We start from the raw sequence: 15033 nt of genomic DNA on the forward strand, positions 1-15033 counted from the left end.
GTTAGGATTCAGTTAAATGTTTTAGTTTGATATTGCAAAGCAGCATTTGCTAGCAGTGGTTGGTGCTGCTCTCCCAAAGTGGGGGATAGGATCAGGGTTAGGGAGAGCACATACAAGTGGTATTAACCTGTGTCTATCGTGCGTTTTCAATCTCCAGCTGACCCCACGTGACCCCAAGATTTCTGTCCACAGTTATATTGACTGAGCAAGGAGTAGCTAAGAAAATGCATCCAAAATGTGTCAAGCAAAGAAGAACATGTGTACGCATGATTCAACCGTTGAAGCTGTCAGGCCAAAGTCATTTGTGACTTTGAGACACAGGACCCAAGCCAAAAAACCGACACAGTGGTGACATATATTCCCGTTGTGTTTTCGCTGGGCATCAGGACAAATTAGTGTTTACAGTACAAAAGATACAAGGCCAAATGTGTCCCACGCCACCTCGGCAAGTTGTTTGAGTGAGAATAATGTGTCTCAGCGGTCATTTACACTTGTATTTAGCGCTGTCCACTCACGATCTAATTGTCCAAGACACATTTCAGAAATCTGAAGTAAACAGGGTCTAAGTCAAACAGGCATTCCTCAGATACGACATGATGTGGCAATGACAGTTTTGAGCAACACTTGCACAGTGGGACATGTACCAGGGTTGATAACAAGCTCCGCTGCAGGCTTCCTTCTTTTTGTTTTTTTTAATTCAAAACCACTTTGTAACACTGCTGCATTTCCACCTGATGTATCCGAGCTTCCCTAAGAGTCACACGGGAGCTGTTCACCAGCTCCTGCAGGCCAATAAACTGTAGCTTCCTCAGCCAGCTGCTTTCAGTGGTTCAACATAATATTTTGATTATAAATAGTGGCACTGTGTTTAGTTAAATAGGGGGAAAAAGGCACTGCTATACAAGTGGGTCACCGCTTGCCGCTGGGAGTGCTGCCATGCTTTAGACTGCACACAAGCACCTGGCATGGAGTAAACAAATTGGCCAATTAGCACATTTAGACATCTGCCTGTCCATACTGCCCTCTCACTCCCTAACACTCATTACATTATATGATACAGCGGATTAATGGAGATTCTAATAAAATGCATGACTGATTTACGTATCATGCAGTTGATGGGTCGGTGGTTACATTAAACGGGTCATGATGCATTATTTTAGTTAAGAGGCAACCCTGTGCCACTCCTTCACTATGTGTTTCTGCATGTATAGTATGATATATGTCACTGATTGTCACTGGTGGCTGCAATATGTATGCAGCCAAGTAAGTTTACTCAAGAAAAGCAACTTTAAGCTCATAAACAGTGACATGCTTCTGCTCCAGGACATTTTGTGTTTCTGTCTGCTGTGGCTACAGGACATTTGAATGTGTTTCTGAAATGACTGAATGAAAGCGCTTTGGGGTCCTTAGGGACTGAGTATCTGCTTTAATTTACCATATCTGCTTTAATTTATACCAGTATTTCAGAGAGAAATGTATAAATATTTATAATAATACAGCTGGTGTTTCCTCTTTCCTACTTCATCAGTCATCTCACAACAAGTCCAATTTATGTTGTGATCTTCTTGACCTGACTGACTTCGTTGGGAACCACTCAACAAAACCAGATATTGGTAAATAGTAGAAAAATGCTGATTGCACTCTAATGCAGCAGCATTAATAGCATAATGCTGCTGCATTACACACCTGGTGAACATTATCTGAATGTTGTGTCCTTAAGAAAGAAGAAAAAATCCAGCAAAGACCTGGCACCAGATATGAGAGAAGAATCTGATTCTTCACTTAATCAATCTACTGTTCACTGAAATCTGATCACAAATGGCCGGGATAGAAAAAGACACAGTGGAAGACCATGCCATGGATTGGCCTCCCCAGAGCCGGGTCTTCAACATTATCGAAGCATTGCGAGATCATCTTGACAGAGAACGGAACAAAAGGCAGCCAGCGCCCAAAGAAGAGCTTTGAATGTCCTTCAAGATGCCTGGAGAACTATTCCTGAAGACTACTTGAAGAAAAGGAAATTAAAACTGGACTGTTTTTGCTTCATATACTGCATTACCTATTTTCCTAGCAAAATATAAGGAAATGAGGGATGGCTCAAGATTTTTACATATAGAGTATGGGTGGGTATATTTAGCAGGTAATATTTCTGCACTTTTACTCGTGAGACATTTGATTGTAACGTGGAAATTTTACAGCACTGGTACTTTCACTTAAGTGAATCACCTGAGTACTTGTTCCTCCACTGTAAGCGCTGTTATTAATTCTAATCCCCAAGCTTTTCTCAAGGGAATAAGCACCAGCTGACAGGAAATAGGTGGCACACATGGTGGTGCTGGTGACAGCAGCAGGCACTTTGGTCAACCTGGGATTTGTTTCACACCGTCAGGTACAGCTCGTCACAGAGGAAGTGTCACAATACTTGGGAAACCTGGGAGTTGCTCTACAAAAAAAGTAAGCTGAGCATTAAATCAGCGCCCTACTTACAGCATCTCTTCATCAATTATATACATTAAAAGATGTTTGGAGTTCCCAAACTCCCTCTGTTCTTCTCTGTAGGCCACGCAGCACATCAGCAGATGGCCTGGATGCTAAGAAGCAGGCTTCAGGCTGTTCTTTTGAAGGCTTATTTACTCAAGACTGTGTTTGCGTCATTTTATTTCCTTGCTTGTTTTTTTGTTTTTTTTTCCTTTTCTTGTATCTGTTCCTAAGAGAATATGGAAAAATGGAGTACATATTTTCATTGATTTCACATCATGAGTCTCAAAGGTTTAAGTGTAAACTGCTGCAGAGAGAAGAAAGAGGCACTCAGTGACACTTTCCTCCCTCTTCTAATGTCAGCATACTTAAGTTACTCCACAGCGTCTCATGTGTAATTAAGAGGAGAAACAATGGGACTTACTTCCTCTCAATTCTTCACTGCCACAATCCCATCCATCTCTTTTCTTTAGGTGGACTTAGGTTATTTTGTAGATTGGATGATCATACTAACATAAACTTAAAAAAACAAATGTGCGTTTATCTCGGTTTGTTGCTTGCCTCCTCAAACTTATAGAAAGAGCTGCGTGAGCACAAAGGTACTTATGTCTGTCAGATTTGTTTTTAATAATAGTGAAAAACTGATGTGAGTCATCCACATTTGTCTTTTCTAGGCATATTTTTGGAATACATCATAGCTTTTAGGAAAATTCCTGAACATATTCTAGAAATTTGACATGAACTCTGGAACAGGCTGTGCTGGAAGTTATCCCTACTTACTATGTATTTGAATGTCTGAATCATTAACTGTAATTCTGAGTAATAAATGGCTTACAAGTTCTACAACATGTAAGACTAGTTTCTGTTCATTTAAATTAATACTAAAACGTTTGTTCATTTCCATCACAGTGAGACTTTTGTGACAAAAAAACATAATCATTTAAATCTTCAACCAGTTGAATACGGACATTTTGAAACAACTAACAAATACAATGTGCGTAAGGATAAAGCTTTCCTGTGCTTTAAGCCAGCGACAATATAGCAGCCTCGGTATGAGCCTCGGTATGAGCAAAGGATCAGAGCAGTTATGATGAAAACTATGGAGACGAGTGAAAAAGAGAAAAGTCCTGTTGTCAGGTGAATTTACAAATACGCTGGAAAATGATGTGAATACCTGACATTTGTTTGTTATATCAATCTGTTACACCTGCTTGTGTTTGCTAAGGCAAAATATGTCAAGTAAAGCTTCAGCTCATTCTGATTTATTCCAGTACCAGAGCACTTTATTTCAGTTGCTCCAGTTAGAGAATATCCTGCAGTACTTAATGCAATTAATGCAATTTAGGAGAACCCGAGAATAATTTTCTTAATGATGGACTTTTGAAGAAAAGTGAATTTTTGATTGTGTATGCTGTCAGTTAGACTTAAAAAGAAATCAGTATTGGCAAAAATTCATATCAGCATCAGCATCCACAGGGCAACAATTACAACCTGTGCACCTTTAATACTTTATTGCTTCATTGTCATTGTTTGTTCATCCAGCAGAAGGACTGACGAGCTTATGCACATTCTGCAGAATTGCTGCTGAATTTAGTGAAACTTGCAGACAAGGTTCACCAAATAAGTCTTCACCCAAAATGTGTTCAAGGTCAAAATCAAATCTGTCATTTTATATATAATAACCTGCGAATTGTGATGGATTGTGAGCCAGATAAGCTACTGTATCACTAACATTCTGGTTAATACTAGCACACGGTTATACAAGAGTCATAATAGAGAAAAACATTTGTTAATTTTAGCTTATTATTTTTGTCAGGGCATCTTATTCACCACACACACACACACAGTATTTAATACATGTTGTATGCCCACCTCTAATTTAAATTTAAAGTCTGAAGGGTGATTGTTCACCCCAGACTCACCATAGTGGACAGCACAGTGACTGACAAAGACAGATACACACGGGTAATAAATGGAGCTGACATTTGGGACCCAGTTGCATCGACCAAATGGGACCTAAATGCCAGGCCATCACTAACCCAGTGACATGGTGGCAAGGTCTGATTGTGTCTCTTTTTTTTTCCAAGTTTGAATATGCATGGATAAAATTAAAATCATGTGACAATGATGGTGCAGTTTCTTTTTGCTTTCTTAAAAAGCTTACTGATGCTTGAGGACTATGCTTCTTGCAAAAGCAAGAAGAAGACGAGGGAGGGAGAAAACAGAGAGAGAGTAGCCTTAGTGTCTTTTTCGGGCACAAGGCCTTGCCATCTGACACCTGCCACTGAGTGGGCATGAATTCCCTCTCCGCTTGGCAGGAAGTTAAGGCCAGTCACAGGAACTCAAAGAAGCAGTATATGCAAATACCAACGGCCAAAGGAAATGAGTGCCCTTAGTGTCTGTGCCTAGGCCAGACGAAAATGGCACCTGCTTCCTTCACAGACTCCCATTTAGGGGACAACAGTAGCAAAAAGGCTTCATATGAACTCCCCTGTTAGATGTCTAGACGCTGAAACAGCTTTTGATTTTTTTCATGAATGTCTGTCTGTTGTTTACATAACAAAACTCCAACTAAATATTTATACCAGCAAAACATGTCCATCTGTGAGTAGAGCTGTGCATGGCCTCTATAGAGAGCCGCACTGCATACATACATGAGGTCATACAAAATGCAGACATATAAAATGCCAAATATACATGAGATTCAGGGATATTATTAGTTGTGTTGAAGCCAGAGGAGCTCCGTTTCTGTTGAAAGGCCTGACAGGATTGGAGAGCAGCACACGAGGGAGGGGAGGGGGGCAGTTGAAAGTGAATATTGATGAAGCAGCTACAGAGATGCAGTATGCCTACACAACAAGACATTCATACACACACGCCTACTGACGTTCACAAACTCCAAACATCACAAGAGTGCGCAGGTGACGCTCACTATGACCGATTCACCCTATCCGACTTTAACCAGCAAACAGAGATTTCTTTCAGCCGCACACAAGCACGCGAAATGGGATGCTCTCGTGTCGGCTTTGAGTTAACGTCCGTTACACGGAGCACGCTTTAGAAAATCATTTGCAATGCCCCATGTACTAACATATGGCAAAACACAAATTCAAAGCAAAGCACCGATAATCACCATTTTTACAAAGTGATTATGCTGTGCACTGGACAGTATAAATGATTTTTTTTTCACAGAGAATTTTGCACTGCAGTGTAATCACTATTCAAATATGAGAAAAATATGAGCATCTTGTAAAACATATGCATGATCAAACTCGAAGTTCACAGACCAAAAATATACATGTGAATGAGCCTGACAGTACTTTGTCTCTAAAGTCTCTCTCTAACAGCACAGAGGATTACAGCTTTCTGAACTTAGAGTCTTGTGAAGCTTTAACGCAAGGAATTCACCGCTTTCGGCCTGAAGGTTTCTCTTCCAAAAGTCTGCTTAGGAAACATTCCCTGACACATAAAATCAGTAACCGAAAAGCTAACAAAAGAATTGCAACTGATAGTACTCCACAATCTCGTCTCCTGCACGAGTGTGCCGCGGTTTCTTTATTGCATCTTTGCTGCGCCGTGCATCTGCAGCAAGCATCAACTGTAAAACAGGAGCTTAATGCGAATATCTTTCCGAAAAAGGCTGAAACGCACAGAGTACAAAGGCATCGCTGTCTCTGGTGCGCCGCAACAATGTGAAGACACACTTCACACAGGAGTCTCTGTGCCGCTGGGGCATTCCTGAGAAATGCAAAGGTGCAGATTTTTTTTTCCGCCTGGTCATCAGTTTGATAGCTCTCAGACTATCACAGACAATCCCTGCCGGAACCGCCTTAAACTAGACACAATCAATCCTCCTCTAACCAGACGCTCATCCCTTTTTTTCCTCGAGGCCTTTTATAAAGGAGCTACAGGAGTGATCTAAAACAGTGCCTGACTCAAATACACTGATAAACTTGAATTTTTCTGTAAATGAAAAATAAGTAAAAGAAGGAGGCCTGTAAGCAACTAAAAAAGGTCCAGTTAGCATAAAAGATTAAATGAAATTTAATATTTAAAGCAAAATAAATAAATAGATTTTTTCTAATAACAATGTACCATTCCCACATCTTTAATTGAAATGCCAATCTACATGATTATCATTATCATAAAAACACACGGAGCTTAAGCCGATCCTCTTTTCTTTTCTTTTTTGTCTTCACAGACTCACACTTCCAGGTCACAAGGTAGGCTGTCTGGCAAGATGACTCACCATTGACTGTGAGGTGCACCCAGCTGCCGTTGTGGAAGGTGTCGTACTGTTGCTCCAGCATCAGGACCCTGCACTCATACCAGCCCTGGTCTTCGGAGCGCACTGGGTCAATCTGCAGGGAGGCCTTCCCATGCAGAGAGGCTCTACCTGCAGACAGCAGGGGGGGGGGAAAAAGCAGAATTAACCACTTCAGTACTTTAAATTTATCTTTACAGATACCACCATACACACACCCAAGAGCATTGCGGGTCACCAAAAAGATCCATCATAGCAGCTGGGGGTTAAGTGCTTTATTTTAGGGCAGTGGCTGTAAGAGTGTGAGTTTTATTTCTGCTCTGACAGTAGTCCACAGCTCACAGTCGTATAACATTTCTAAGCGTGTCCCAGATGTTCAAAAAAGAATATATATAAACTAAAGATTCTTAGATTTTCCTTTTCCCTGCGAGGGCTCCATAAACTCAAGCCTTTTGATCTGCAAAGTCAGGTATGACAAACGGATTCATTTTTGAGGTCTTTTTCAAAACTGCTTACTTGTATTCAGGCACTACATCAGACTGGAGCCTTTCCAAGGACTAGATGGAAGGAAGGAAAACACTGGCTGCCAGTCTCTTGTAGAGCTAACACAGACAGACAGTCCCAAACACTTACTGTACAGTCATACTTACGGGCAATTTAGAGCCTTCAATCAACCTGACTTCTAAGTCTCTGAACTCAAAGGAAACACACACAGATATAAACAGCACGCAGAGTCGATTTAAGAGCAGAATGGTTTTGATATTATGAGGGAATATGGACATTTTCCTTCTTGTCCGAATGTCAAGCCCATAGCCTGCTTTAAAGAGGAGATGGTTATTTTAGTTTACAGCTGTTTGCGCTAATACATTAAACAGCTGACCTAGATCCAGCTGAAGATTTCTTCAGTCCTCTTAATACACAATTAAAAGAATACAGCCTTAATTATAATCAGCTTTTCCCATATTATGGGACCGATACTGGTTCACAGGCACTGCAGTGAGTGCAAACAGCAGAGTGTATGTGCTTAAAGTGGCAGAGACACAAAAAAGACCTCAAAAGGTGCCTATGGGCCAGATTTATTAGGAATGATGCTGGTAAATCAGTTTGTGCGCTAATGTCAGTCACAAAAATCTCTGAGATCCCACATCTTGCATGCAATCTTGTCAATACCCTTTCTTTCTAAATACTGACACAAATGATTTTTTTATGCCAAATGTCACTGTATAGCAATCAGACGAACTACTAATTGAACAGGAAGTTTTACTTGTTGCTAATAGGTGTTTGTAGAAGTCTTTCCTCTAAGTTTATTAAAAAAGCCAAACTGCTGTTTCATAGGGTTACAACAGAATCCCTATGAGTGTCCCCAATAAATATATATATATGTATATTCCCAAAATGTAAAACTAGTTCTTTAACTTATTAAATGTCACAGCTTTTACGAGCATCCACATGGGCCGAAGTATTATGGTTTATCCTTAAAACTGCCAGTCACACCTTTAGCTGAATTTTAATACAGCGTTTGGTGTCGCTGTGGGAAAAGACCAGCTTTCCACTTCACATAAATGATCTTTCTTACGAAACTTCTCCATCCCCAACTCTTTTTACTTCAAGGCTGAGGATAAATTGGAATTCTAAAAGGAGGAAATCACAAGGGATGAGAGACATTCAGGAAGCCAGGCATGGTGAAATCTTCAGCTGCTAAGCTGTCTGTCTTCAAGCCTCCAGCCCGCTGCTCACATGGCTGCATCTGACAGCCCGACAGACTAAAACATTCGGATCTCCTCTGTCTGACGAGTGTTTGGAGATGGAGCATTTTTCCCAACTTTGATGTGTAGATGTTCTGTAAGCACTGTTTCCTCTTACTTCAGACTAAGTGTCAGGCAAATCTATCGACGCTGAGGGCGGGCTGAATTGCTCTACCAGTACAAAAATGCAATAGATAGATACCCAACCCTGGGATTGCTGCCGTGGCTGGGGTAGAAAACTGACGTTTTTTTTGTTAGTGGAAAATCAATACAGCACAGAGGAAGCGAGAGGAGCGCGGACTGCAGTCTTGCAGTAAAAAGGTAGCTCGTCTTTAAAAAGTCAGGGCTATTTTTGCCTGGGCATTGAAGTGCTGAGTGGGGTGGGTGGTGGCATGAAGGGTAGGGATCAGTCTCAGCTTCTATTTGTCAAGGAGTGAGAGGGTGCTGCTGTAAACAGAGTTAACAGCACTGTATCCACGTCAGGATCGGCCTCCTGGGTATACACCACTTACACAGCACAGGGTTCTGTCTGCTGTGAAAACAGAGGGGCCAACACCTTGTTCAGATCACATCACAGGCTATGTCAGATAGGAAAGCTTTGAAAAGTAAATACTGAAGATCCAAAGTGACAAAGTTGGCAAACACATTGAGAAAAGACACATTTTAAGTCCGCTGAGTTTCAAATGTGAGTAAAAAGAATATGGCTAAAGGAAAAAGTTGTTGTAGTAAGAGTACAAAAAAATTTGAATTCAGTCTTTCCCCATTATAGAGTAAAACAACACATCATGGTTAATTCAGTAATCTAAAGCCTGGTGCACATTGCTTTTGGGTTAGTCACCGATGGTTGGTCACCAGCAAACATCCCCGTGGTTTGCTAGTAGACTGGTTGTCTAGGTAGCGCTCTTATGTATTTACTACCCAGTCATTTGTCAGTCCTGCACTCTTATTGGTGGTCACTTTAAAAAATTTAATTCAGGGCTCCCTATTTCACATTGCCTGCAGTTATTCCATCCATCATTGCTTGAAGTCGCTGAATATCATTGACTTTACATGAGCTCTCACTGCTAGGCGCTCGTCGTGCATTCCTTTGAACCTGATAGTTGGTTACTTGAGAATTTTTCAGTCACTGGTTGAGAAAAGATTATCTCAGGTTACTTTCTGTCACCAGTGGTTATTTTATTGTATATTGCATTAATTTTTCACACATCTTTTTTCCCATTTGCATTTGAACATGCAAACAATGGCACACATAAATCCAGAGCACCAAAGCACCAACTTCATCAAAATCATAAAGAAAATATTGGGACCTTCTGATCTTCATGTTTTACCTGCTTTAAACCTGGCTTTTTATTACACCTTTGCAAAACTTTGGAAAACAAAGTGTTTAAGCTAGTATAGTTTTTAATTCCCTGAATCAGCTTAATTAGAGACCTTTTTTGTAGATTGTTGCGTTTGCTTCTTCCCAAAACAAACCCAATACCAAAAGTCAGATCGGTGAGGGTCGAGCCAGAGTCCATGTTGTACCTTATGACTATTTCTCTTCCATTGAAAGTTTTCATATTGTGAACAGTGCTGGGCTTGGAAGCAAGGGAGGCCGCCTGGTTTAGTTTCATGCTAAAGCTACCACACAGTTCACACTTGGAGGTACATCGCCTTGATGCTGGAGAACGTTCCAGGCTCTGGTTGCCTCGGTAACCCACTAAAATATTTACTACAAGTTCAAACGTCAATTAACAGTGCTGCCGTGCTTTTATTGGATGTTGCTTCAGTCGCTCGCTAGGAAGCTGAGATAAATGTATCTTGGGTCACGCCCACTACAAATCACCAGCGGTTATTTTGCTCGCAGCTGCTTGAAGTCACCAAATGTCATTCACTTTCTGTGATCTCAGGTCGCCACATCGCTTGCAGTGTGGACGCAGGGTTTCTCTTCGAATCAAGCACACCTTGCTGCTTTTTAACGTGAATGTATGGCTATTTTACTTTAATTGCTTTACCACATTAAAACCAGCATATTGTATGGCTGTCAGAAATTCCCATTTTGCTACATTTTTTGAATTATGTCATGCTAAAATGTCCACTATTGATGCAATACTACTAACAGGCTGCTCGTAACTCAGCCCCGAACAAGCAAAACCAAACTCTCTGAAACAACTCCTCTTATTTTTAATATTAAGAAAAATGCAACACATTGCATCATCTCTGCATCCATCTGCAGATGACTGATTATTACATATCAGTATTATCCACATGCAAGCTGGGGCTAAACATGGTGGCAAAAGAGATATGATTCAGTTTTCCAACAGCTTGTCCCAAAGCGGCAGGATCTGACACTAAAATTTCACAAGCTGCACATCTGAATTATTGATTGCGTCTTTGCTACAGCAGGCACAAAAATAGATGTTTTTTAATGTTATAATTTCCATATAGCTGCAGGACAAACTGGCAAACAAAATGATCCGGGATAGCAGAGAGATCTGTATAATTTTGCATTTTGCATTGAGTTAAAGAGGCAAAAAAAACACACACACACAGCTGTAATGAAAACATCTCGTCTTAGATTTGAATGACACATCGAAATGATTGTGCTATAGGTCTCTTAACAGTCTTTAAGACCGGATAATTAACAAGACTGATTGGCCTAGACAAACCGATGCATTGAACCCGAATGGATTGCTGGAATCAAAAGTGCAATCATCACAGTAAAAATATGCGTGCAAGTAAGTACAGTATTCATGGATAATCTTCTCTGTTTTGGTAGCAGCTGTGTGATGGAATAATCACACATTTACTCTATTCATCAACTTTATTCATACTGAGTGATAACGATTCATGGGAATAGCCCAGATGAGCTCTGAGACCGCACGGGCCCATTAAGCGCCCAAAGGAGCATCTCATAAACTGCAGTCCAGTGTCATTATTACGCTGTCACCATGCACATGCAATCCCCAGAAACACTTTAATCTATGTAATGAGACTGGCCATATTCAAGTTGCATCTGTTCACTGGTAATTCCTCAACAGTGGACCTAATGCCACATGGCAAAGGCCCACTAGCAGAGTCCAAGTGAGCACAGTGAAGTGTTGAAAAGTGCTGTTTGTTCGCACAAAAAGCTGTTAGTCACGAGCCTAAACAGTGAAACACTTCAGCAGCTGCAACGTCTACTGTAGCCACTGTATAATAAAAAGGGGCGCTCCCAAGACAGTGAGTCACTGCCATTAGGCTGATCCTGCATTAAAAGCCCACCGGGAAGAATTCTAGTGATTGCTGTATTATTCACACGCTTTACATGATTCATATAAATAAAAGCAGAAAACGCTTTCGCGTCCACATTTAGGACACTCGAGCTGAGGAGGTAAATCCTCGGCTTCTTCGAGAAGCCACGTCTTCATTTATTTCACAGCCTATTACCAGGTCAGCCAGAAGCTTTGTACTTATAAAGAGGTGAGAAAAGGGAAGGGCTAAATCTGACCTCGTTCTGACAACTCACCATCTTATCACAGCCGCTGAGGCAACATCAGAAGAACCAATTTCCTGCTGTAAGGACTCAGCACAGAGGCTGCTGCAGACATACTGTCTTGACTTGTGTTACGCTGTGATGAATGTGAGGTAAACACATTTTGTACCCTAACCTTAAACCAGCTATAATCAATAATTTTATATTAACAGCGGATCAAATTTAAAAGGGGTCGCCCGACTCTGCGGTTCAATTTCGACTCTGCGGAGCTCTGCGGAGCTCTGCGGCATCATAGTTTTAATTTTACAGCGCACGGCTTTATTGTTTTCGTTCACTCTCACTGCTTTAGGACATCACTTTGGCCACAGCTGTCAGCTAAGTTTAGAAAAATCCCAGTGTTAAGTATTGTGCCGGCACCAGGCAGCAGACAGACACGGTTAAGACATAGGTAGTGATCATAGAAATGCATTTAACAGCCAGGTTATTCTTTCAGGAGCTGGTAGACCAAAAAACAAGTAAAGTAAAAACAGAGTGATGCTCATGTTGCTCCCCATCTGCACATCTGCTTAAATAAAAACAGACTTGCAATAAATCCCCCATTAAAAAGATACAGCTTCACACATTAGGCACATTCATCTAAATCATTCTAAACTCCAGTTACATCTCTATAAAAGCAAAGATTGTTAGGCTTTACTAACATGAGATTACTTTTTCTGCATGTACATGTGGGGGCTTTTTTGATATACTTTACTGACTCTGTACTTTATGTGCTCTGTATATTTTATGAGTGTGTGGGACGGCATACATGTTCAATGCACTATTCAATTATTGTGACTGGTTTTTTCTGCTTTTCCTGCACAGCTCTGAACACCCGGTCGTTCTCGAGCCACATAAAAGCCTCGGTGCCCGATGAGCCACTCGCCTGATGCTCAAACAGCTGAAGTACGATTCTGAGGGGAAAACACTGTGGATCAAGCTGAAATTGCAGGTCAATCTTCTCAATGAAATACGACTGAGAGGTACACATGTACACAGCACATTTGCACTACAATCTGTTTGAAACCGGCTGTCAGAAATGGTCCCGCTCTCAACCAAAAGCTCATAATAAGGTCTGCAGCAGTGCAGGGAAATCTATATCCTGAGCAATCATAGAAATGTTTACCGAATGATTATAGTTATGCAGGACCCTTTGAGCTAAACATTGCAATGTTTCTGTACTAATATATCATTACTATAGCCATGAGCCACAAGATCGGGGGCTGACTTGACAGGTTGATCGAAGACGTCTTTACTGAAACAAGGTGAAACAACTAAAACGAGGAAAAAATGAGATGTTTTGTTATCTTTTTTTGTCTTTATAGAATTACTGTGGCATGTGGGGAAAGATTTATTTCAATGCAGAATTAAAGGAGAAGAAAGAAGCAGTTAGAAAAGTGACAGAATCCACCTATCAACAACTTAGATGGGGCAGTTGGGTTTATATGAGCAAGTTCAAGATAGATACATCACAATCAAGTGTGGATTATATCTAGATGTCAATGTAAAGAGTCTTAGAGGTGCTAGTAGGTAAATATATCTTAACCTATATGCAGCTTTAACTATGATTTTGGCACCATTCACTGTTCGATATGCACTCGAATTCAGTTCATATTACATACAGATAAACATGTGTGCTCGTCCCTCGGGGTGTTCTTCAATTTGGCTGCTGTATGTAGCGTGAAATTATTGTTGTCGACGTTGTTTCTGCTGCAGTGTCAACAATAAAAAGTCTCAGATTCAGCGTGCTTGGCAGTTGATAAGATTTTGATCCTCACTTATCCCAGGAGGCATCCAAGTCCACACTAATTCAGAGGTTTTAGACTAAATCCATCATGGATAAAACTTATTACTCACAATGTTTCTGTATTTGTCTGCTCTCTGTAGCCGCATTACTTTACTTTAGCCAGACCTACAGTTGTCTTACCAGTGTATTCTGGATCCACATGAGGAGGGTAGAAGCGGAAGTTGATGAAGAAGGGAATAGACACTCCAAACCTGAACCACTCCACCACATAGGGGGGCTGCTGGCCGTCCAGGGGAGGGGACACGTCACACCCCAGGATCACGCTCTCTCCAGCGCGCGCCGTCACAAACCGGGGCTCCTCTCTCACTCCGTGGGCACCTGGAAGGAGAAGGAAGACGTTTTGTGGGCAAACACGTCATTTTCATGTTCATCGCAGCACAGCTGGTGCGTGACATGCAGGAGAACAAGGTGCAGGAAAATCTTCATGCGCTGAAATCCTGCAGACTAAGCAGGAAAATCTCATTTCATTCAAGTCAACCAAGACTAATTTACAAACAATAATTGGGGTGGCACTTCAACGTGATCGACTAAACTAATGGATTAAAAGTACATTTTATTCAAAGAGCGCTGTACTGTACAGTGAGGTGGCAGTGCACCGGTGACCGCGCACATGTGAAAACACTTTTTCATCAGCTCCCCTCATCCTATCAGCCTATCATCATCTGTCACCTGCATCTGTTGGTTGAGTGTTTTGCGGCTGTGCCATACTGTACAATAAATGAGCTGCCAAGGGGTTCCATTGATCATAGCTGGCCGTTGCTCAGATGAGCTTTACTATGAGCACCACCAGGCCTGGCGTTTAGCCATGAATGTCCAGGCACGCTGCCGAGCGTTGACCTATCAGATGACTCAAAGGTCGGCATACCTGCCTCAGCAGAACGCTCACTCTGGGAATGGATTTTCTCCAGCTGCCACCCCCGCCTTCCATTGAGCTGGCTGTATCTCCACCGTCAGAGCAAGCATGACCACCCGCCCTCACCCACGGGGAAAATCGCTTCAGGGATCAAGAGACATGCTGACGTTTCACTCCAGAGAAACACCAGCTGAATAACTTAACACTTTCATTAGCAGTAACGTTTGCATTATCAGGGATCATTTTTACTGAAGAACAAATGTGTGACGACTTGGAGGTATTTTGGGCTCAAGCAGAGCTGCTGTTACACACCGGCCATGCGTGTATGTTATGATGTTGGATCACCTTGTCACAATTGAAAATATGAACACATGCTTTTTCACCTGTGCATATAAA

The 15033-nt window shown here is 41.4% G+C and overlaps 1 protein-coding gene across 2 annotated transcripts in view; it reads right to left on the reverse strand.

The window, feature by feature from the left end:
• igsf9ba (immunoglobulin superfamily, member 9Ba) overlaps positions 1-15033 on the reverse strand; it is a 75879-nt gene that overhangs the window by 38684 nt on the left and 22162 nt on the right. For both annotated transcript variants that reach the window (XM_039622293.1, XM_039622294.1), the window contains exons 2-3: positions 13905-14102; positions 6728-6874 (exon numbers count right to left, since the gene is read on the reverse strand). In XM_039622293.1, coding sequence (XP_039478227.1) covers positions 6728-6874; positions 13905-14102 — 345 coding nt within the window. The remainder of the gene's footprint in view (positions 1-6727; positions 6875-13904; positions 14103-15033) is intronic.

The sequence above is a fragment of the Oreochromis aureus genome, linkage group 14, assembly GCF_013358895.1.
Source record: "Oreochromis aureus strain Israel breed Guangdong linkage group 14, ZZ_aureus, whole genome shotgun sequence".
NCBI lineage: Eukaryota > Metazoa > Chordata > Actinopteri > Cichliformes > Cichlidae > Oreochromis > Oreochromis aureus.